Below are 24180 nucleotides of genomic sequence, written 5' to 3'. Positions count from 1 at the left end.
AACAGTGTGCAGTGTGTGCTTCCAGGTCATACAGCATGTTTTATAACTCTTATCCTGCTTCAGCATTTCAACTAAAGACGTGGACACGTGAACTAATTGCTGTGTGCCAGGAGCAATGTGATAACTGCTTCTTTGCAGAGGAATAAACTCCTTCAAATTACTTGGTGTTCCTTGTGGTTATAAGCAAGCATGTGGTTGCTGCAAACCAGTTGTTAAATTTGTTACTTACCACCTGCCTGTCAACACTTATCCTGCAGTAAATGCAGTGATCATATGGAAGAAAGAGAGAAATTGTCCTATGTATCATGTGATGAGTCTGCCCAAGACAGTTACCACAGCACATGCTGGTCACATCTGTGTGGGAATGTTAATGCATGGATATGAATTTGTGATCTAACAAAATCGTGCAAGCTCCTTGCATAAACGTCTCAATGAGTGGTGGATTGCTCTGCTTTTATAAAAGTGCAGCAAAATACCTATGCTTAGTGCACAGGATAGTTAATACAAAGCTGTTGCCATGTTTTAAGATAGTACTTTAGCTTTTTGTGCATGGACCTTTCTATGTGAGGAAAGTTACGTAAGTTTGTTCTTTGTTTCTCAGAGCCAATGAATGTGCATACTTCTCAGGGGCAAAGCAGGATACAAGCTTTTCTAGAAATCAGTCCATTTGTATTCAGTTACCTGAAAGTGATTTTTAGAAACCTCTTTCAGAAAACTAGTGTGAAATCTTTGGCAATTGTATGTAAGCATTTAGGAGTAACTGACAGAACAGCTGAGACACAAATGTACTGATGGCGTGATTTTGATAAAGCAACTCCTATACTCAGGGCCTATAGTTGTCATGTTCATAAACGCAGTGTGATTTAGAAGAGATTTGTTTCTTCTTTGGATGGGAGGGCTTTCTTGAAAATGTCATTAAAATGGTTAATGCCTTAGGTGATTTTTTTTTTTTTTAACAGGAAAACTAGAGTAAAATTGCTTGTCTTCCATTTCAGACAATCCTTTGAATAATGAAAGTTCTCGAACTCACTCCTCCGTCATTGCAACAAGCAAAATGTCTGTAAAGACCTCAATCTTTCACAAAGATGCTGCTACGCTAGAACCCCCATCTTCTGCTAAAATTACTTTTCAGTGTAAACACACAAGTGCCCTTTCTAACCATGTTTTGAATAATGAAGATTTAGTAGAAGACCTCTCACAACCAAACACAGAAACAAGACCTGAACTTTCAGTCCATTCTCTTACAAAAGAAAGCACTTACTCAGCAAAATACCCAACTCCATTCAGCAATAGTACCCATGCAGAAAACTCTCACAAAGAGAGTAACAAGAAAGACGCTCTCCCAGTTCCTTCATGTGAAAATAATATTTTTGAGTATGAAGATGATATTTCATCAGTGAGCAGACAGATACCTAGTAGGAAGTATACTAGCATCAGAAAGGCTGAAAAGGATGTCTCTTTTATGCATGTGGGCCGCCATATTGGTGACAACATGTTGAATAAAAACTTATTTAACTTTTCTGATTTAAGCCACTCCAAAGGTAAAATGTCCTCTGAAGTAAATGAAAAATCCAGCACTGCAAGTATAAATAGTTTTTTTCCAGCAACAGTTACAGAAAATTGTGAATTGGTGTCTTGTTCAGGAGGCAGTCGAACTGTGGTACATTCACTTGAAAATAACACTGATGAAGGTGGCCTTAATAAGCTTAAAATTAGGTATGAAGAATTTCAGGAACATAAGGCAGAAAAGCCAAGCCTCAGTCAACAAGCAGCACATTATATGTTCTTTCCTAGTGTTGTTCTTTCTAATTGTCTCAGTCGACCACAGAAGTTAGCTCCTGTGACATATAAATTACAGCAAAGCAACAAACAGTCCAGGTTGAAGATGAATAAAAAGAAACATAGTTTTATCAATCATCAGGAGCCTGCATGTGTAAATGATGTTGCATCAGTGAAGGAAAGCTGCTATACACAAGGTAATGCTTGTAGTAACATTCCTGATAAGGATGGTGCTTTACCTAGTGACTTAGTTCAAGTTCCTCTTGAGGCTTTTGAAAACAAAATGCCTACAAGTACTGCTAATTATACTGACTGCCAGTTTGCAGATGGATCTCTTGAAACTGAGCAGTCATTTGGATTATGTGGGAATAAATATACGCTCCGAACGAAACGGAAGGTAAATTATGAGACTGAAGACAGTGAGTCAAGCTTTGTCGCACACAACTCAAAAATTAATCTACCTCAACCGATAGAAAATGTTGAAAGTTTGGATGGGTCTCAGAAGTCTCGAAAGCGTAGAAAACTTTCTAAAAAATTGCCACCTGTTATTATTAAATATATTATCATCAATAGATTTAGAGGGAGAAAAAATATGCTTGTTAAACTAGGGAAAGTAGATTCTAGTGAGGAAAGAGTAGTACTCACAGAGGAAAAGATGAACTTATATAAAAAGCTTGCACCTTTAAAGGACTTTTGGCCAAAAGTTCCTGACTCTCCTGCAACCAAATATCCTATTTATCCACTAACACCAAAGAAAAGTCACAAAAGGAAAGCAAAACATAAGTCAACCAAGAAAAAAGCTGGAAAACCACAAAAAACAGGTAATAAAAATATTAAAAAAACTTTATCTTTCAGAAAAAGGACTCATACAATTCTTTCTCCTCCTTCACCATCCTACAATGCTGAAGCTGAAGACTGTGACTATAACTATAGTGATGTTATGTCTAAATTAGGTTTTCTTTCTGAGAGAAGCACAAGCCCAGTAAACACATCTCCCCCTCGCTGCTGGTCTCCTACTGATCCAAAAGCAGAAGAAATTTTGACAAACCTGGACAGAGAAGCTTTATTTAGCAGGGGGCCAAATATGTACAACAGTAAGACTGTTAGTTCTAGTGTAGGAAAAAATAGTCGAGCAAAAACTCAGGTTAAGAAATGTAAAAAGAAATTTACTAGCCCCACTGTGTCTACCAAGAAAAAGAAAAAGATTAATCAGGCTGATAAAACAGCAGATGATGGAAAGAAGAAACCTAGAACAAAGCAAAGACAAAAAGCAGTTGAAAAAGCATCCTCAAGAAAGCGTGTTGTATTTAAAGATGAAAAAGGAAATACTCGTTCTACTGCAGAAGTGAAGTTTTTGCTGAAACGTCAAGATCTGCCTGAGATTTCTTACAACTCTGTCAACTCACAGCCACTTCATAACCGGAAAGACAGTCCTCTTCCTGGCTATTCAGCAGGATATCTACCATCAGCACAGCTCCCTTCAACAGCTGATGCACAAGGTAATTCATCAGGCTGTTTTCATTCATTGATGGAAATTGATAAGCCTGTAGATGCACAGTGTTTACCAGCTCCACGAGAAGACTCTCATTCACCTTTTGCATCTACTCCTGTGGCATGTGGAAGGGAAGTACCAAAAATGAGCTCTCAAAGACCCAGGACTCAAAGTGCTGTATTTAGAATGAAGGATTCTTCTCTCATTCAAAACATATTTGATCCATCTAATCATTCAGCTCAGGTAACACAGAATGCACGCATCTCTAATGATAAGGCTTCTGCAAAAGCAGAAGAGATAAAAAATTTGCAAAACAGATTTTTACCAACAGCTGGAAAATTAAATGAAACTCATGACTCTCTGGACACAGCAAAGATGGATCAGTTACATGCCACTAACTATTTGCATTGTAAAGACAATAATCAACAGCAGATTTTTTGTTTACCAGAGGCATCCAAGCATTCTGATCCTTGTTCTTCTATTACTAAGTCATCTGAGGAAAGCCCTGGGCCACTTCAGTTGCCTAAGAACTGTTTTGTAACATCTTTGAAGAGTCCAGTGAAACAGTTAAATTGGGAGCAAAACCAGAGAGGATTTATTTTGGATATGTCACATTTTAAACCTGTAACAGTAAAACAAAGGTCTACATCAGAAACAACCATGCAGCCAAAACCCATCTCCCAGTATAAAAATAGAACTATAGTGGCCCCATCAGCATTCAGTGAAGGACAGTCTGGCCTAGCTGTTTTGAAAGAGTTGCTCCAGAAGAGACAGCAGAAAGCTCAGAATGCAAATGTTACACAGGAACCATTACTAGCTAAAACACAGCTGAGCAGGAATATGCCATGCCCTCTTGAACAGCATAAAGCAATCAAAAGGTCACGATCAATCACATCACCAAGAAAATCTCGTGCTCCCAGGAATACAAAACCTAAAGAAAAAACACCAAAACTTTCAAAAATGGAGTCATTAAACCAGCAGATCACTGGTCGCGTTGATCACTCTGTGTCTGATGACAGCCCCATCTTTTTTTCAGACCCTGGTTTTGAAAGCTGTTACTCACTTGAAGATAGCTTGTCTCCAGACCACAATTACAACTTTGATATTAATTCTATAGGGCAAACTGGATTTTGCAGTTTTTATTCTGCAAGTCAGTTTGTACCAGCAGATCAAAATTTGCCCCAGAAATTCTTGAGTGATGCAGTTCAAGATCTTGGTTCTGGACAGACAACAGAAAATGACTTTCTGTGTCATAATGACCAAAAATCTGAGGAGGAAAAGCAGCATTCTTCAAGCACTAGTAAATGGGTACGGTCTGGTTCCCTGAGCCCTGAACTTTTTGAGAAGACCTCAGTTGATAATGAGAACCACTGCCATAGCCAATGGAGGAAGAATGTTCATCCTTCAACTTCTAGACCTAGTTCTATTGATACCTCTTGTACACAAGAGACTGAGGTCTGTTTAAATGAAAAATTCAAATTGAATAGAAATACAGTAAATAAAGAAAGATTTCTTAACCTTCCTCAGCCAACCAGCTCAGACTGGATTCAAAGCCACATTAGAAAAGAAACCACTTTTGAACCCTGTCAACCACTTGATACAGTTAATACCTCTTTTGCATCCATATTGTCTTCTCCTGATGGTGAACTTATAGATGCAGCTTCTGAGGATTTAGAATTGTATGTTTCGAGAAACAACGAGGCATTAACTCCAACTCCAGATAGTTCACCAAGATCAACCAGTTCTCCCTCACAATCAAAGAACGGAAGTTTTACACCTCGCACTGCTCACATTCTTAAGCCTCTCATGTCCCCACCCAGTCGTGAAGAAATCATGGCAACTTTGCTAGACCATGATCTCGCAGAAACAATTTATCAGGAACCATTTTGCAGCAATCCTTCAGACGCTCCAGAGAAGCCAAGGTACTGTGTTAAATGCATTTCTGTCTACATATGCTTGTGATTATATTAAGTATAATTTAGTCTTGTAAACAATTTTATGCTGTTATGTGGCGCAGATGCATGAAAGATCCCATCTGATACGTTTACATTTGCATTGAAAATTACTGTACTTCCTGTGCAAATACCCATTTTTTTCATGATACTTTGTTTTTTTTATTGCTTGATATTATTTTAGTAAGTGGGAATATGCCTGCTTTATTTGTACAAGAAAAATACTGCCCACAGGAATTGCATAGTGAGAAAACTAGTTAGCAGGACTCTGCTTGTATATCATCTTGAGGACTGCCTGTAATGCAGTTTAGAGTAAAACAATAATTCAAGTTATTTTCTTCACAGGGAGATTGGAGGACGGCTTCTCACAGTGGAAACTAGACTTCCAAATGACCTGCTTGAGTTTGAGGGGGACTTCTCATTAGAAGGTCTACGACTCTGGAAGACGGCATTTTCAGCAATGACAGGAAGTCCTAGGCCAGGGTCTCCTCCTCGTAATGGTCACTCTGCTGTTAATAAAAGAGAAAGTAATAGCCATAAAACTAGCGAAGACAAAAAAATAGTCATAATGCCATGCAAGTGTGCTCCAAGCCAACAGCAAGTTCAGATATGGCTTCATGCCAAAGAAGAGTATGAACATTTCAAGAAATTGCCTAAGAATCATCCTGCTGAGCTGGCAAAGGCAGCTGAGAATTTCAGCTCTGAAGTATTGTCTGAAGAGAAATCTATAGAAGTAGTAAAAACACCTAAAGACTTAAATTTATCTAGCCAGGAAGATGAAAGACCTGTTGTGCCTACAAAGAATTCTCCTGCTTCTGTGGCAGAAACTACAAAAACACAAACCAAGGAAACCTGTGATAAGTCTATAAGCACTATAGGAACTTCAGTAAATACTAAAAATGACATAGACTCTAATAAAACTCCATCTGAAAGCACGACACTTATTTCAACACTGGAACATGATAAGGAGGAGGAGGAGGAAGATTATTACGTCAGTTACAGTTCACCAGATTCTCCAGTACTTCCTCCTTGGCAGCAAGTAGCATCACCAGATCCCAAGCAGTCCAATTTAGAAGACACAGAGTGGAAAAGTCCGGATATTATTTTGTCTTCTGTGGAAGGAAATGATGTAGTATCTGTTGGAAGTGCACAAAACTCTCCATCCACCCAAGAGGACATTAGAACATCCTTTGACACATCTCCATTCCCCATTAATGAAGATCCTGGAAATTTGGAATCCATTTGCCTACATAGTACACCCATTGTGCCGAGAAAAAATCAAGATGGAGTACCTGAAGTTCTTGGTTTTACTCCTTTATCCACAGGTAAATCCATTAGGTGATTCTAATGATACACCAAAAAATAATCTGTATATATTATATTTCTTTTGACATAATTCAAAATGTCAAAAGAAATATATTTCTTTTGACATCACCAGAAAAAATATATTAAACTAGTTTTGGAAATGAAAAGGCCTGTGCGTTATTGTGAAAGTAACTACCGAATTATGAAAAAATTCTAGAAGCAGAACACCCTTTTGCTTCCTGATGGTCTCTAGTATGTGAACTCTAAAGTGCTGGTTAAAAAAAGTATAGCTTGTTTGGGGAATTTTGAATTCTTGTTGGTTATATTGCTTGTATTTTTCCAAATACAATCTCAGTGTAGAGTGTGAATAACATTGTGATGTTAAAGACGATAATAATGTGAGGTTGGGTAACGTACTGGCCTTGTACTATACATTCCTAAATGTCCATAAATACCGAACTGTGATAGTTGTGCTTTGGATTGAATAGAGAATGAAGTTGTATTTGTTTATATATAATATTCATTTATAAGGTTAACCAAATGCCTCTGGTTGTTTCTAGCTTTGAGCAATTTTCACTCATATATGTTTACAGAACCAAAAGCCCAGAAACTGAGCCATAAGAGGGGAAGTAATACTGATGGTCTTCGAAGAGTGCTTCTAACCACACAAATGAAGGTAAATTAAGATTTTATGTACAGATGTCTTTTTATTATGCCACACACAGACATACTCATTCTCTCTCTTCTGTGTTGTTTTCTTCTGTTGCTGTTAAAGTCTTGAAAATACATTTAAAATGGTAGGGTGCAATTGCAGTAGTACCAGTATATACTCAAAGTTAGGAAGAAGAAATCTGTTTAATTTTCTGGGGGAGTGGAGAAAGTTAAATATTCATGCTCTATGTTTTAGGGTAGTGATATTTTAATGAAACGCTAGATACATCATGTAAGGATGTTGGTTTGCCCTTTTAGTTACAACTTCCTTTTTAAGTTCCACTGTGATTGCCCTTTTTTGTATATATGTGTGTGTATATATATACATACACACAGAGACACATGTGTATATTTATGTGTCTTTGTGTGTATTAGTTTTCAGACAACATTCTAAGCATTTTCTGAAAACAAGGTAGGCAGCGAATGACACTGGTATCCTGACAGCAGAAAGGGAATGGTTTGCATAAAATCAGACTTGTATGTTTTGCCTAAACAGAGTTTCTGCTCCCCATGTTAGAAACAGAAAGGTGGGCTAGGTGCATTACCAAAATGACCCAATAGTCTTTTTTTTTTTTGTTCTCAACATGCTGGTATTCACCTAGTTTAAGTGTGTGCTTAAGTGTAATTAATCTTAATTCAGTTCCTTAAAAAGTGGTGACTGAAAGGGAGGGTTTTGATGAATTGTTGCTCAAGAGAGAATAGAAATTTGCTGGTTCCCCTGTCCTCAGGCTTCTAAAAAATCCAGTGTGTGTGTGGATTTGGGTTTTTTGTGTTTGGTGGGTTTTTTTAAAGTATTTCAAACTGCCTCTTGCTTTACTATGAGGTTTCATTAAAAATATTCCTAAAAGGCAGAAAGAACTGTTGTTTCCCTGTTGAAAAATGACATGAGGAGATAGTGAAAGCCTTTTTTTAGTAATTGCAGTGTAGCATTTGCATTTTCCTTGATAAATTTTTATTTTATATTGCATATGAATTTAGAAACCTGTAGTTTTTTCAATATTATACTGTGCTTTTTTCCTTTTTTTTTTTTTTTTCCCCCCACCGATAAGAATCAATTTGCTGCCCTTGGTGCTCCAAAAAAAGACACTTCTCAGATTGAAGGACCATCTTTAAATAATACTTACGGTTTTAAAGTCAGTGTGGAAAACCTGCAGGAAGCAAAATCTTTACATGAGGTAACTCACTGTTAAATATTATTTTATAAAATGATAATTTATCAGACCAGTTTTATAATGGCAGAATTAAAAAATCTTAATCCTCTTAGTCCCTACCTGATTTAAAATTAATTGTGTATGTGTGTGATGTATGCAACTTTAAGTAGTTGCTCTCCTAGTTTCAGCTTGATCTCCAAATGCCTTTATTTAATAGTATTGAACCAAATTTCACAGTATTTTTGTTGAGAAGGTGGTAAACCTTCTTTTAAAAAACAAAAATAAAAGAAAGATCAGAAGGAAGAAATAGTAAGTTCTGTATAAAAACATTCCTAGAAAAAATAGTTGACCACAACTTCCATGGATCATTTCCTTAAGAAACAAGGCATTCTGGCATCATTCAGTCAGGCCCTCCCAGTATCTCTACATGATGCTACCTACTGAATCCGGTCGCCAGTTTCCACTACATATAACAAAATGGTACATGACTCGAAGTGCCTCTACATATTTCATGTAGATCAGTGATTGATCTGGGAAGAGAGATCAAAATTGGTGCTAGAGAGAGGGATGCTTTATGAATACAGTACCGCTGTGTTTGTCTGCAAACTGGCCAGCCAGCATGTCTGTGCTCCCATGCACTCACCACCTTATGGCTTGGCATGAGCTCTTGACCAATTTACAGATGAAATGGAGAGATAGCAGTTTTATGTGCTGAGTAGATGACATAGCGGAAGCCACAAAAAAAACCTGATGATTTTGCAGGAAATGTTGATAGAACTTGTAGTAAGATTTAATTTCAGTGATGGCTGTAGCAATTTAGGATGCAAATCTAGAGGAGATCAGGCTGCCCTGGGGGCATATTACATACTCAGAAATATTTGTAACTTTTCCCTTACAATCCCTCCAAGAATTAGTCCACATTATCAACTATATTATGCAAGACAGAGCAACAACATAGCCTTGAAACATTTATAAAGTACTACAGTATTTATTGTAGAGGCAAACCTGTACAGTTTATAAGGGTTAGCATTTTCTTAATGCAAAGCATTCTTGCAAAAAGCAGTAGCAAGATGATGCAGAAGTTCATTAATGCAAGTGATGGGGAAGTTAGATATTCTCCACATCTTCCTGTAAGTGACTAAGTCTTCCTGCTTGTTTGCATGTCTTGGGTGAGGGAGGGAAAGAAATATAAAGACCAGCAGTAATTCTTTGTTCTTGATCAGTCCAGAAACTTAATTCAGCTCAGTATGCAAAGCTGTTTGAAAACATACAAGAATTTACAATTGTTGAAGTTGAACATTTCTGTCTGTCTGTATTTTCTGCTTTTGGTAGAATAAGATAGTACTCAGAAACAAATACTGAATTTTAATAACTGAGTATGGAAATGTATTAAGTGATTAATTTTTTTTGTAAGATAATGCTTTTTGAAAAAACTGAGATCCAGAGATGCATGTTTAATCACTTCTATTAATTTTCAGGTGTGACTTCTTAGTTGTAATATAATATGACCATATAAACGTCTGCAATGCACTAATCTGCACTAATAATCTCCTCTTAAATTTCCTGAAGAAATCTCCAAAACATACTAACTTACTGTATTTATTTGTTGGTAGGTCCAACACCTTACCCTCATCAGTATGGAGTTACATGCTCGAACCCGACGAGATTTGGAACCAGACCCAGAGTTTGATCCAATCTGTGCTTTATTCTATTGCATCTCATCAGACACAGCCCTGCCAAATACTGATAAAAAAGAAATCACTGGTGCTGTAGTGATTGATAGAGACAGGACACTCTCAAGCCAAGGTTCCTATTTCTTTTTTCTTAACATCTTTTACAAAAATGCTTATTTCATAGTAATCAAACAGTAGCAAGCAAAATATAATCGAGTATCTATATTACTATTTAGCTCATTTAATTTTGTCTTGTTGACTGTTGGATGAATGACCATATTAAACATAGAGTTTTCCTGCTTATATCTTTCAAAGAACTATTGCATGGGCTGTAAACCACAAATAACATATGAGCAAAACATCTTTGCGTACTTGTGGACAAGCTCCTGCAGTGTTCTAAAAGTATAAAGAGGAAAACCTGCCTTTAGTTTCCTACTCAAGTTGCTGGATAGCTACAAGTAGAAAATGTTAAAAGCAAGACAGTATGTTTTATATTTTACTTAAGGGTTATTTTTGTGGTTTTATCTGATCCTTTTAGGATCTAAACGGGGGCCCTTATTCTATTGTACCTTTTTGGCTTTGTTTAGACCAGTGATACTCAACCTGTGGCTCTAGAGCCGGATGTGGCTCTTCATGGCCCTACAGGCGGCTCTCGCAATGTAGGCGTCTGATCGGCGCTCCACTCTATCAGGCAGCGCGGGGAGCACTGAGCAAAGGACCAGCAGTGTGGGAGTCGCTGAAGTTCCCCCTCCCATAGGGGGAAAGAAAAGGAGCTGCTGGGATCCCCCCACAGGTAAGATTAGAGATCACCTCCCACCCAGCAGCTGTGGGGCAGAATGGGGAAAAACTCGCCCTTTTGCCCCTTCCACCCCTCCACCCCACTCCTTCCTAGCAGCCAGAAGGGGTTGAAGACAGAATGCTGCTGGGAGAGAGGATGCTGATATGTCATGTCGTGATGTATCAATATGTGATGATGTTGAGGCAGCATCATCACACATTGAAGTGTCATGATGGAAAAAAAAAAAAAAAAAAATCACACTATTGATACTTGATTTTTATGGTGCTCTACAACTCCATTTAATAAAGAAGTGGCTCTCCAGCTGTTAAAGGTTGAGTACCACTGGTTTAGGCTAGTAAAAGACAAAAACAAAAAAGTATTCTTTTTTTCAGGGTTTCTTTGGCATTGTGAATGTGTGTTAAACCACAAAATACTGTCTAAAATTTAAGTGTGGACAAGAACCTACCAAAAATAAATTTAGCATTAAGGCAACAGCTCCTTCTTTTACCAGTTTACTTAGATATTATATCATGTTAATCTGAGTTCTTCTTATTCTCAGTGAAGTTTATTCTGGTATTATATGCTTGTTACTATCGTTAAAAAAATTTATCTCCGTTACCTTACTGAGATTTTTCCACAGTATAGCCACTATGGCTCCCTAGGTGTGTGCCACTGATAAACTATCAAGAAAAAGCTCTCTGTAAAGAGGTCCAATAATAACTTGAAAAAAAACAAAGGTTCTGATCTAGTTTTGTTAGTTAAATAAAATGACGTGTTTAAATGCTGTTGTGACATTCCTTGTTTTAATTGATGTGTGCTGTCAATATTTTCTTGGTTAGAACTTTGAGTTCCCTGTGGAGTGACTTTACATTGAGATACACCTTTTTTTTTCTCTCCTTTTTGTATTGTTATTGCTTTGTAAGTTGCAGAACTCATTTTAACATTTATTTCTGAAAGCACACTTTTTTAATTCTCAAGATCTTAAGAATGTGTCAAAGTAGAATGCTTTTTACAAACTCTGGATTGTTGCCTCAATCAGAGATATTACTGTCTGTTATATAGAGAAAATGAAAAGACAGAGTATGCGATGCATATTATTAAAGAGGTTTTTTTATATGGAAGGCAAATGCTGAGTTCCTGCATGCATATGAATTTAGCTATTATTCACACATTATCAATATAGACACTGTTACTGTGCACTAAGTGAGCAGTTGCTCATTTTTCCATTTCTATTAGTGACTTAGAAGTGCTTTTTAAGAAGTGTACTGCGAAAAGGACTATACTATGTCATGTAGCATTTTCATTCTTCAAAGCATTTTGCAAAGCACTACTCTAAGCTAGCAATTAAAACACATACTTTGCATGAAAACACTGTATGAGCCATCATATGGTCCTTTAATATTTCTTATTCAAAAATAATTTTCTAATAGTAAAAATATTTTTCTAATAGCTATACTCTTGTACATGTAAAATGATGATGTTTCTCTTGAATCAAATTTATTTATCTATGAGAATTTATGCAAGATTACAATTTATGGTAGAATTTTACAAAGTGAAAAACCCAAACTTTTCCACCTAAGAGGAACAAAATAAGATAAGTTCATGGAATTAATTATGATAAAAATTAAAAGTAAAAATAGGTTGTATTCCATACTTCTTTTCAGTTGTACATTTTATTCTAAAGAAATATTGTTGACTGAAGTCATGGAATTCCTTCTAAATTGTAATGATTTTTTTTTACTTTATTTTCTAGGGAGCAGAGACCAAGCCCCCTTGCTCACAAGATCTGGAGTTACAGGACTAGAAGTCAGTTACGCTACTGATGAAAGAACTCTTTTCCAGGAAGTAGTGAATATTGTAAAAAGGTAGCATATCTGTACGTTCTGCTTTTATTTTTCAGGCTTGGTACAGCAGATTTAGTTCCTTCAACCCTTGCCAGTCTCTCAAATACTGATTTTTGTTGTTGTTTCCCTCAAAGGCTTATTTCTAGAGTGGACAAGCATGATGGTCTTTCGAATAAAAAGGCTTTTTGCTTTTCCTTTTCTCTGACAGCAAGAACATTCAGATCCTCTTAAGCAGCTGAGTTACAGTCTTGAAACTAATCAGCCATATAAGTAATCTTCTTTAACATGCAACCTTTCCTGTTAATCCCAGAATTCAATACACATCTCTCTCAGAAACTCTCAGAATACTAGATATTAACAGTGCTGAGAGCTATAGGAAACCCCTCAGATAGGAAGAATTTTTCTAAGGACTCTGAGGCAAGACAGGAAAAAAACCTACATGGTACTGAAACTGCTGTGAACAGATTAAAATAACCTATAGCTGAAAAATCAGTTTCCTTCATTAGTTTTGTCTTCTCTGAATGGAAATCCCCTGCTCCATCAGACTTGGAAAACTGCTGGTTTTCCCCATCTCCACCACGGCTGGGAAGCCTGTTTGGTAGCCCTCTCGGCTGGTGAGTAGGTGGAACCACAGACGTCTCTCAAGGCCCTACTGTCAGAGGTGCAAAGCTGTAAAATTGCAAGGAAAAATAAACAGATTTAAACTGTGAGTCACCCTGCTGGAATAGAGGCACAAGAGAAAAATATGTACTAGGCAGAGTACATTTGCAATTCTTTCTCTCTCCAACCAGAAAACCTCTGATGAGAAAGACATTGACCAACCCCATGAAGCCAGAATACAAAAAGAGTTGCTGAGTGCAACCAACACAGGGTGGGTCCTGACAGAGCAGCAGATCCCTGTTCAGAGAAGACAAAATTCAGGTAAGGAACATAATTTTATTTTTCTTTCTTGGAAATCTAGTGCTCCATCAAACTTAGGAAAATTAGTGCAAACAAGAAGATGCCAGTAAATGAAGAATTCTCCACCAGTTGTGTGGAAGTTTAAAAAGTGACATGTAAAGAGTATGGGCAAGAGAACTCAGCAGCTAGAATATATTTTTATCACTGAAGAAAGAAGAAGTCTACATCTGTACATATTGAAGGCATTACAGAATGAAAAAAAGCATGCAATTTTTGTAGTACTTCAAGATGGAATATACCAATCACCAGGTTGCTGACTGAGAAATCTCTTCTTAAGAGATCGTCTCTTTCAACACTGCTAGCTAGCATGCCTTTTTGATGCAACAGCTTTTACAAGTTAACTTGTATTCCTGGAAGGTGAAAGATTTGATCTATTAATGGAGAGGCAGACTGCTCTTGTCATCTTAGCCTACTTCCCTCCCCTCTGTGCAACATCACCTCAAGAATCAGACTTCTCTGAACTCTCAACAAATATGTTTTTGAAACTTGGACCACATCTACAGTTTGCTGCTCTTTTCCCCCTTTATTTTCTGTAGCCTAGGCAGAAGAGAATATGACATTTGCTGGAGTAGATGTTTTATATTTCTTAAGCACAAAACAAGTGTCCAGACCCCAGAGTAGCTTTAACTGAAGGAAAAAGTATGGCAGAACTGATCAGTTAAAAAGTAGTAGACTGCGAAAATCTTCCTCAATGGGATATGAACAAGCAAGCAGCTTTAATGAAACCTTTAAGCATCAGGAATTATTTTTTAAACAATCTTCTACTACTGTTTTTAGTGTTATTTGTTTCCAGCACAAGCTAGTTACTGTAGTTGCTCTGGTAGGTGCACTTAATAGTAAGTCTGATAGGTTAGAGACAGAAAACAATCAGGCCATATTTAAAAAGCATTACCACTTGGGGTTCATGGAGCAAAACTCAAACTCACCTAAAGCTATCAGCAGAGGACCATATCAGTATCTCATATAGTGACGTATGCATCATGCTAGAGCATAATGGGTTCTTTTGACCAAATAGCATACCCAGCATGACTGCAGCTTGCTTTTGATTCATGTTCTTGACCTCTTTGGCTGTTGGAGAGAAGGGTGGAAGAGTGAAATTCCAGGTTCCTGGCACAATAAATGACAGAATATCTACTCAATCTTGACTGTCAATACCAGGAACAGACTTTATCAACTTGGTGTTACTGAACAAAAGGTACCTCAACTGTGGGAAAAACTGTCTTATGTGGTCCAATTGAAGAATTCTTGTCCCCATTTCTGTCATTCTTTTAGTAGTTGGCCTAATTCTTGCTCTTATTTCTTATATGTGAAATTGTGGAATACTCTGTTTCAAGTTCCATCCTTCTACTTCTCTGTTTAGGCCTTTTGTTTTTATTCTGTTCTGGTTAAATAAGAAATGGTTGATTCTGTCACTTCTTGTCAATAGATGTAAACTCTGGAAGAGCACAGTAGAGAATTCTTGACCACTGTTCCCAGCACACAGTTGAGTGAAAGGTGATTCCTGGGAAAGGTATCACTTCCTGCAATATTCTTAGCTCAGCAGTCTCTTCTTCCATCAGAAATCTGCATTTTGTCTTCAAACAAATGACCCGGAGTATCTGTGCAAATATTCTATAACGCACTGGTTGATATTGAGGGACGCAGATGCTGAAGCAGAGAGTGATAAATTAGTGAGGGTTTAATGCTTGATGGTATTTTGTTCTTGGGCTTCACCACTAGCCTTTTGTCACTGAAGAGTGTTTCTCAAATCTAACTTTTTATAGCAGAGGTAAAGTTACTCTGATACATGTTCACTGAAGATGGTTAGAAACTCCAGAAAGTTCAACTCTAGAAAGTTCACTGGAATTGAAGAACTGAAGTTGGATTCAGTTATATCTTCACTGTGCAGTTGTTCAGCATGTGCTAGATCTCAATGACCACAGTAAGATTAACATGCGTTTTCACCAGACATCCATGAAGTAAATGCCAGGTTAAATGTTGTTCTGTGAAATTAGTAGATGTTGTCTATGATTAACTCAGGGCAGTTGTTGGCAACTGAAAATAAATCACCTTGAGGTCTGTAGACCAGAAAAAGACCTGGTTGTTTCTCTGGAATTGCAATCTGTGATCTCATCTATGCTGAAAACTAGCAGATTTGTCCAAATATTGAGGAGAATGAGCACCTTTATTTCTAGATTATTACTGAGTGATTCAGCCGTGAAATGGGAGTACTTACAAGCGTGAGTACAAAAATCTTATGTAGAGACAGCTGAAAGCAAGCACATAATTGTAAAAGGAATTTGAGAATTCTAAAAGGTATGGAAATACTGTGCTGCTTGAGGGTTGAGAAGCAGGAAGAAGCAGTTTGAAAGGAAGAGCCAGAGAGGCGAGTTTGGAGGAGGCAGGGAAGAATAAACAACATGAATTTGCAACAAAGAAAAGCATAATTAAAGTGGTTCTTGGTACCCTGACAACTCTCTTATAGTTTGAGAAGAAGCTTCACCTACATAGTTCTGATTTGGTAAGCTCTCCTCTGGCTGTAAACAAAAAAACAGGACTTCAGCTCAGTACTGGCATAAAGCGGCTGAGAAACCTCCTTCCCATCCGGTGCAGCCAGTGTGGATGATCTACAAGCACAGAGACCAAGTTGTAGGCTCTTTGGAGTTGTCATAGGGGAACTCAGTTTTATTCTTGAAATGGAGCCTGTACCTTTATTGCTGTCCTAAAGGATTCTGTCATCCTGCCTGAACTGCCTTATTGAGTAGACCCTCTCTGTATCGTAAGGTATCAACTTCAATGAGTTGAGAGAAAAATTGGAAGAATCTGCTTGAAAAAGTAAAACAGAACCACCTGTCTGTCTGAACCTGAAGGCAGAAAAAAAGAGTAAACACATTTACATAGCTCCATAAACCAGTCACTACAGAACGCAGGAAAGCTGGCTGTTTGAGTAGGAGGAAGAGAATACTACAAGAGTGTTTGTCTTGGACATTTAAAAAACACAGGAAAACTAGAGATGTCCAAGCCTGATGGAGCAGTGGATTCCCATGAAAGAGAAATTAAATGTCTGGGCCTCTCCTACACTTCTAAGGTAAATTGTGCCACTCTTCTGTCAGTGCAGATACTACCAGATAGCAGAAAAGGTCTGGTCCTGCAGGCATGAGAGGAGCAAAATTTGGGGAATTTATGTGGGGATGCACAGTCCTCATCTCTGTGACACACAGAGGATGTGGAAACAGGGCAGGCTTGAAAAAAGTAGTAGATTCACTGCTACTTGAGACTCACCAGCCACCCACAGCTCTTTGTCCTCATGGAAATAGTTTCTGATAAAAGTACAAAATCAGAGTATACAGTTGTAAGATTTTTCTTGAAGATTTTGGGAATAAAACATTCGTAATTAATTGATAATACTTAATATTTAAATATTTTGTATAATGTTTTTCTTGTAAAGTATGATGCTAATCAGTATTTTTTTATTGGATACAATGCATTTTATTTGTTCTTCTGTAAATGCTGTAGCAGTTTTCCTTTTACAATAGAAATGTGTTAATCTAACCTTCTTTTCCCAGGCCAGTATCATCATCTGTGGCGTTTTCCTGTAGAAACATTTACTTAATGTCCTGTATCAAATTTATGGATTTTTATTGTCCAAAGCAAACTGGAAAAATGTTTTCAGATATTTCAAGTTGTGTATTTGAGTCACCAAGTATTCTGATGCTGTGCACAGTTACTGCTTTTGTCTGTATCATTAGGTCTGGCCTAATTTTTTTTCCCCCTTTTTCTTTTAATTTTAGCTGGAAGAAAAATAGCAGTCAGGAAGACCAGACACATAATAGAAGGGAAGGCATAACTGGGAGCTTTAGTGTTCATTCACGGAATTATCAAATGAGAAAGAGGAAGAGATGGCATAACAGCACATACAACTTAGCTAGAAAGGAAAATAATCACATTTCTTCTCTCTGCAGCATGTATGAGTTGAATGCTAATGCTGTCATCTTTAAATCCTGCCAGTGTAAATGCTGCTTTTCATCTTTGCAGAGAGACTGGCAGCAGCATGCAAAGCAGTATCAGTGCCCATCCTTTTAACAAAAGAGCACTATGTTGGCAGGCACACCTCTTACTCCTGTCATGTTAGTCTTAGCCAGCAGCTTTGAAATATCAGCATTACAACTTACTAGTTTCTTTCAGGTGTAAGAGCTGGCCTCATTACAATTTCTTTTAATAAAACAGCTTAAACTGATGATGAAGACCAACTGGATAGCATGCTGTAAAAATTGTGAGAAGGGAGGATGAAAAATACAAAATTTGCCCTCTCCTTAGCTCACAGCCTGTCGTCTTTGTGGTACAACATGAAAAGGGGAGAGAGAAAGCGAGAGAGAGACAGACTTCAGTTGAGCTAAACCTTGGGTTTACCTGTTCGTTTTCCCATTTGGAATAATGTAATCTTTTAGCTCCAGGAATCTCTTCTTCTCTAAGAGCAAAGAGAATACCACAGGATGTCTCAAAAATGACACACTGGTCCATTGGTACAGCTGGTATATGGGATTGGGCTGCAGGAGAGGGCACTTCTGCTGCACAAATTGAGATACAGTTGATCAGCAAGGAAATAAGAAGCAAGAAACAGCAGCACCTCATGTTAAGTGCAAGAAATCTGATAGGTCTGTTAAACCTGTTGCATAAGATAGACCTTATGCATACTGTAGTGCAGGAGTTTGGGGTCCCAGGTGTTGTTCAAAAGGAGTTCTACTTGAACTTAGTCTTATTTTTTTCCTTCAAAGATAGTTCAGAGATACATTTAACTAAAAATTATTTTGATTGTAAAGTTAAGGAATCCATACAGATAAACATACAAAATACACATATATGTAACTTACGGCAGTATCTTAGCAACTCAATTGCTGGTAGCATGTTTATTGTTTTTCATGCTTTCAGAAGCATATTAAAAACTTAGATCCAATTTTTGAATATGGGAAACTTGAGACTAAGGGACTGTATTTACAGGGAATTTACAGTAGAGTTTGAATTCACCATTTACAAGCTACTCTACCTTGATTTTCCATGTAGATAGCTTTGTATGAGAGTCATCTGACTGAAACTTAGACATCTGTATTTCATTGTCAGTGTCTAAGTAGCTACCCTCATCACCATGTATGTTAAATGGAAAGAGCAGGATCTTGTTATGCAAGAGGCGTCCAAAATGTAAGGATTAGTTCACCTGAAGAGGCCTTTTTTCTTCAACGACAATAAAGAGACCAGCATAGAAAACTTGAGATGCCAAAATTAATTGAAATGAGACTCTCCCCTTAATGCTTGTGCAGTGTCTACTTGGGAAAGAAAAGCAGAGTAAGAAATGCATTGTGAAGTGATACCCTATGACTCAGTAACATGCCATGACAGGCAATCCCTAATGGCCTGTACAAGCAAGACTGACTTCAAAACCATCACACTGTTTATTATTTTTTTTTTAAACCTTTTGAGTGATAAGCTTTCCAATCTACATGTGAATTGATATAAAATTGTGTTAAAATATGTAATACTTACATTAGTTACAATGTATTTATATAAGAAAATGCATGTAGCCAAAACCATCATAAACTGAAGTGGACTTACGTCTTGTCCTCTGAAACATCTTCCCATCTCAAGGATACTACAGAAACAGTTCTTGAGATTATATGCAGATGATTTACAGAGGTTGTTTTATTCATTAGCTTAAAAGAGAATAGTAAGGTTAACTCAATAATTGATAAAATGTTGTATATAGTTGCAATACAAATAGGGATATTTGCAGTAGAAATGTAATAGCCCACTAAATTGTGGTTAAGTGAGGGAGGTGGTATACTGCTTGGGCAAGGAAAACCCCAAAGCAACTGTCCTCCATTACAGGTGGTAGCTGTTAATACAGTTATGGCAACTTGCTACTTCCAAAAAGTACACTTGTTTCTGTTCAGAACAGGTTTAAAAGAGCAAGCAAATCCCTGGCATAATGAATACTGTTTTATGTACCATATAAGCAGTTCTTTACAAGCTTCTCATTCACGTTTGCATCTGTCATGGAAACTATCTGCGTAATGTCCTGCCCTGCATAAAATCTACAAGTATTTTCCATTTTTAATTAGTTGAAAACAGTTTTCAAATACAAACGTAAATTACTACTTCCTTAATTTCAAATAATCAGTAACGTTTTGGAATATTGTAGGACCAGGATAGTTTAGCTGCTAGAATTAATGTGAAAATATGTTAACTTTTTTAAGCATTTCTTCTATGATGGTATACGCCATTACATAATTCCTTTATATTTCAAAGCTTAGATGGAGCTATTCATCATTTTGGAAGCTCAGCTGGCAATGTCGTGCAGAGTAGCAAGTGGTCATAACTTTTTGACATTGGTTCTGCTGCTGGAAGGAACTGCAGGCTAGCTTCATTCATTTGTCCATAAATTGTTCCAGGTAGCTTTGCATTTGTACCGCTGGTAGAATAGGCTTCCAAAATCAGTAAATTTACTACTCCCACTCCTGATAATCATTTCCCATCTCCAAAACCAAAGAATCATTCATTTGACTTGAATAGCAGATAGCAAAATACCCCACAATTGCAAAGTGATAGTCCTTTACTTTCTCTAGTATGCTAGGAATCAAAAACTTACTTTAGAATCTTCTGCTTTTGCCATAAATTGTATCAAAACTATTCCTTCACGGGTAGAAGTAAGTGGTAGAAGGATTTTTGTAACTTTTGCTGGCTGGTGCAAAAGCCCAAATTGTAATAAGGAGGTAACCATGCTGAGTAAGAAGATTCAAATACTCCTCCCTTTATTTTTCACAGAAAGTTAGTGTCCATGGCAGAAGTGTGGAGAAGTTCTTTTCTGGAGCTGTTCTCAGAGTTATTAGTTACTTCAAAGTGAATTGTCATCTGCATTTGGCTGGGACACACAAGCAAGGAAGGCACTTGCACGATAAAGTCTGAAGTTTCATTTTTAATGTCTGTGATACAACTTTTAACTTAGGATTCAGGGAAAGGGTATTCTCCTATATCCAAAGTCAAGAAATGTTGATATTCTTTGATGTATTTAAGGATGCAAAAAGTACAAGATCCTGTTCGTAAGCCAAGGCTGCTGTCTACTTCTCCCATAAACTGAGGTCTGCAAGCCTGCATCCTGTTGTGGGGTTGGGCACAGACTCTGGTGCAGGACCCTCGGCCTGTGGTCTAGTCTTCTACCTCCTGTCATCTGCCCTTTTGTCATTCAGTTGTATTGAATGGTGCCTGCTGGAACTCAAACCCCTTTGACTGAGCTGTGTTGAAAGAAACAGCTGTTTTTCTCAGTGAAGCTTCCTTGTTTTACTGTAAAAATAACAGCTGATGTTACATTGGCCAGTATCTTTCTTCCCAGTCAAAGAAAGTCATTTTTAGGTTCTTCGGCAAATGACCAGGTCATGACTTCTGGTTTTAATAGTGCCTACTCAAAAGGTAGGTGATACAGGCTCCTCCAGGCTTTGACTTTGAAGGCACTTTGTTTGTCCTGCCTAGTCAACTCTTCTCTGAGCCTGATTGGAAGATGGGCAGTAACTGTTGTCAGAAGACTTCTCTTTTTGTCATTTTTGTCTTTTTGTCATATCTGAACCAGTCAAATTTTCCACCTGGCATGAGATAAAACATAAAATGAGTTTTTCTAGTGTATCTTACAAAAAGGTTATCCTAAAGGAAGAGGTATTTAAATAGAACTGGTAGATATGGTTGCTTTTCTCCATGTTTCTGTTTTGACAGCTCTCACTCAACTGCAACTTGTAACTTTCCCAATAAAGAGTTAACATTCAGGACCAGAAGTGTCCTCAGATTATAAGCTACACTGCATTATGCATGACTTATTGTTATTTGCAAAACAGCCAAGTAGCCTAGTAGCAAATTCTATACTATTTCATAAAGGAAAATAGTACAACAAAGTTTGAGGACAGGACTGTATTTCATTGCACGTCTGTCTTGTGCTGGTAGCTAGGTTTCAGTTTACATCCGATACAGCCGGATTTCATCAATAAAACCTGATTAGACCTAGATTGTGTTCTTTATTATTCAAGACTGATATAATAGAAGTACACTTTTTAAAAAATTTCTAATGACAATATTCCTTCTTTAAAATTTTTTAGTTGAATGTTATTGAAAATCATAAAAGATTGCCTGTTTTAAATATTTTCTCCTAGTCCAGATGCTGCTGTCATAGAAAATCGTTGTGGCTGCTTCTTTTTTAAACTCAGCATGATTAGAATGAAATCCTGTTTATACTCTGTTCATGGAAAATATTTTCTTAAATAATGTGAAGTTCATTTTCCTTTTTCCCCCACCTCTCTAGATATGACCCAGACATTTTGTTAGGCTATGAAGTCCAGATGCATTCCTGGGGTTATCTCTTACAGAGGGCTGCTGCACTAAATGTTGATTTATGCCAGATGATATCTCGTGTGCCAGGTAAGTTATTGTATAGGGTTTCAGTTCAGTTCCAATAGAAACAAGTTGAAACCTATAAATAAATTTAAAATATAAACGCAGATTATTTCTTCAGATGGACCTCTCCTTTTGTTGGTGCTGTTGTGTCGTTATAGGTATAATCACAGGAAAAAAAAAAAAATTGAAATGCCAATGAGATTCTGGTTTTCATTGTTTTCTGAATTTTTAAATTCCTTGTGTATTCCACTTCTGGGTGTGTCCTGTATCCATGAATTTAGACACATTTTCAGTAGTTGTGTGTTTTCAGTTCTTGGTAGTGCTTCTGCTACCCAAACCTTTTGCTTCTCCTTGGCTTCAGTATATGTCATATGTATATGTTATTCAGGGTACCTACCTTAATTGTTATTCAAGGTTTCTGTGTCTGGAATGTGAGGACATAAAGATCTTCCTGAGCAGCACTCGTCCTTGTCAGCAGCTCTGTAATAAATTCTTTCTTTTGATAGCCATTCTTGTACTGTGGGCAAGTGTTACTGGCCCAAGTGCTGATGCTTTTCTCCAACATTTGGAAAAAGATCGATTTGAATTTTTTCTTGAAAACCTGGGGAAAGTCATCCAGGAGCGTGGTAGGCCTAGTGTCTGTACTTGGCCAATCAAAAGAAGCTATCATTCTGAAGAATGCAGTTGGTGAACAGCTAAACAAATGTGTTGCACCTGAAAAGAGTCAGTGTGACATGGTAAAATCAAAAACTGTCTTGAAATTTTGTTGTAGCTCCTTGCAGTCATTAAGAAGATGCGGATGAGGGAGATACGATTTAAAAATCAAAACAATTGAAAAAGCTGCTTTTGTCCAGGCTCTTGCCAATGATCTGTACAGAAACTAAATAGCCATGAAATAAAAAGTGCTTTCCTATGATTGTCCTATTAAGAACTCAATCCTGTTACTCTGTAATGATTGAAAAAGCAAATGAAATGTTAGGAATTACAGAGCAAGGAAAATATAAAACAGTGATTGTAAACGTAGAAATCTGTAGTGCTTGCACCTCAAATACTGTGGTTTTAGCTTCTTCATAACCTTTTCACAATCAAAATGGATATAAGGAAACTGGTAAAAATGAGAAGGGTAATCCAAACATGTCTAGTAATTTAGTAAGTTAGGATTCTAGAAGAGTCATAACTGGATAAGGAAGGTAAAAGTCCATGGTTTGGTGGTTCACCATCTGTTCCAATGCAAGAACCAGAAATCATCAAATGAAGCTTGCAAATGGCAGGTGCAGAATAGGAGTTGATTTTTCACCCCTGCTTGTTCAGCTGTTGAGTTCCTTGCCACAAGATAGTACCAATGCTCTAAGAGAAGATGAATTTTTTGAAGAAAAGTCCATCAGTAACAGTCATATATGTGAAAATGTCTGGCCCAGGATGCTGCAAATGGTTAGAAGCTGGGACAGTTCTAGAGAGATTATCAATAGCTGCTTCTCCTGTTCTTGAAGGATCTGCTTTTGGGTACTTGATAGAACATGATACTTTGGGTTTACCCAGCATAGCAATAGCATCTTTTATCTTGGCATCCTGTGTGCCTAGCCAGGATAATATGGTGTTTTAGAAGAGCTACATTCACACACTCCTTCCTTGAGTTTTGAATATTTGTGCACTCTTTTGATGCCTTCAGAATCTTCTGATGCTTTGATACCTGTGACCTGCTTAGAAAAGATCTGAATTATAGAGACCTCCCAGGGACAAGAAAACATAAGAACAAATTTGCATTTCAGTTGAAAGTTGTTGGCAACTGGACCTTGGTGAATTTTTAAATACTTAATATATTAAAACAGGATCACATGACAGTTTAAATATAAATTGGCCATCATAGGTCACAAGTTTTGTTCTTCAACACAAAGGTCTCAAATTTGTTTTTCAGGAATAATAACTGATTGCATGAACCTTGTTATTAAATTCCTCTGGTGGCTCAAATTGAGATGATACACTGGTTGCAATAATAATACCTCTGGGTACAGTCTTCAGAGGTATTGAAGGGTGTTCAGAAAAACTTCTGACCCCTTACACTTCAAGATTTGCAGTGTCTTTGGTAAGAGGAATGATATGTGTTGCAGTCAAAGGGTTTTTTAAACCTC

The 24180-nt window shown here is 37.3% G+C and overlaps 1 protein-coding gene across 1 annotated transcript in view; it reads left to right on the top strand.

Annotated features, from left to right (window-relative positions):
- The window catches only part of REV3L (REV3 like, DNA directed polymerase zeta catalytic subunit), an 82404-nt gene that overhangs the window by 33415 nt on the left and 24809 nt on the right, over nucleotides 1-24180 (top strand). The window contains exons 13-19 of the mRNA XM_026844194.1: nucleotides 996-5193; nucleotides 5569-6548; nucleotides 7122-7204; nucleotides 8289-8414; nucleotides 10004-10196; nucleotides 12595-12706; nucleotides 21960-22075. Of these exons, the coding sequence (XP_026699995.1) occupies nucleotides 996-5193; nucleotides 5569-6548; nucleotides 7122-7204; nucleotides 8289-8414; nucleotides 10004-10196; nucleotides 12595-12706; nucleotides 21960-22075 (5808 nt within the window). The remainder of the gene's footprint in view (nucleotides 1-995; nucleotides 5194-5568; nucleotides 6549-7121; nucleotides 7205-8288; nucleotides 8415-10003; nucleotides 10197-12594; nucleotides 12707-21959; nucleotides 22076-24180) is intronic.

This window comes from Athene cunicularia (genome assembly GCF_003259725.1).
Source record: "Athene cunicularia isolate RWA chromosome 3 unlocalized genomic scaffold, athCun1 chr3_part1, whole genome shotgun sequence".
In the NCBI taxonomy this organism is placed as follows: Eukaryota; Metazoa; Chordata; class Aves; order Strigiformes; family Strigidae; genus Athene; species Athene cunicularia.
Note: the sequence above shows the minus strand (reverse complement) of the source record. Positions and strands in the feature narration are given on the sequence as shown.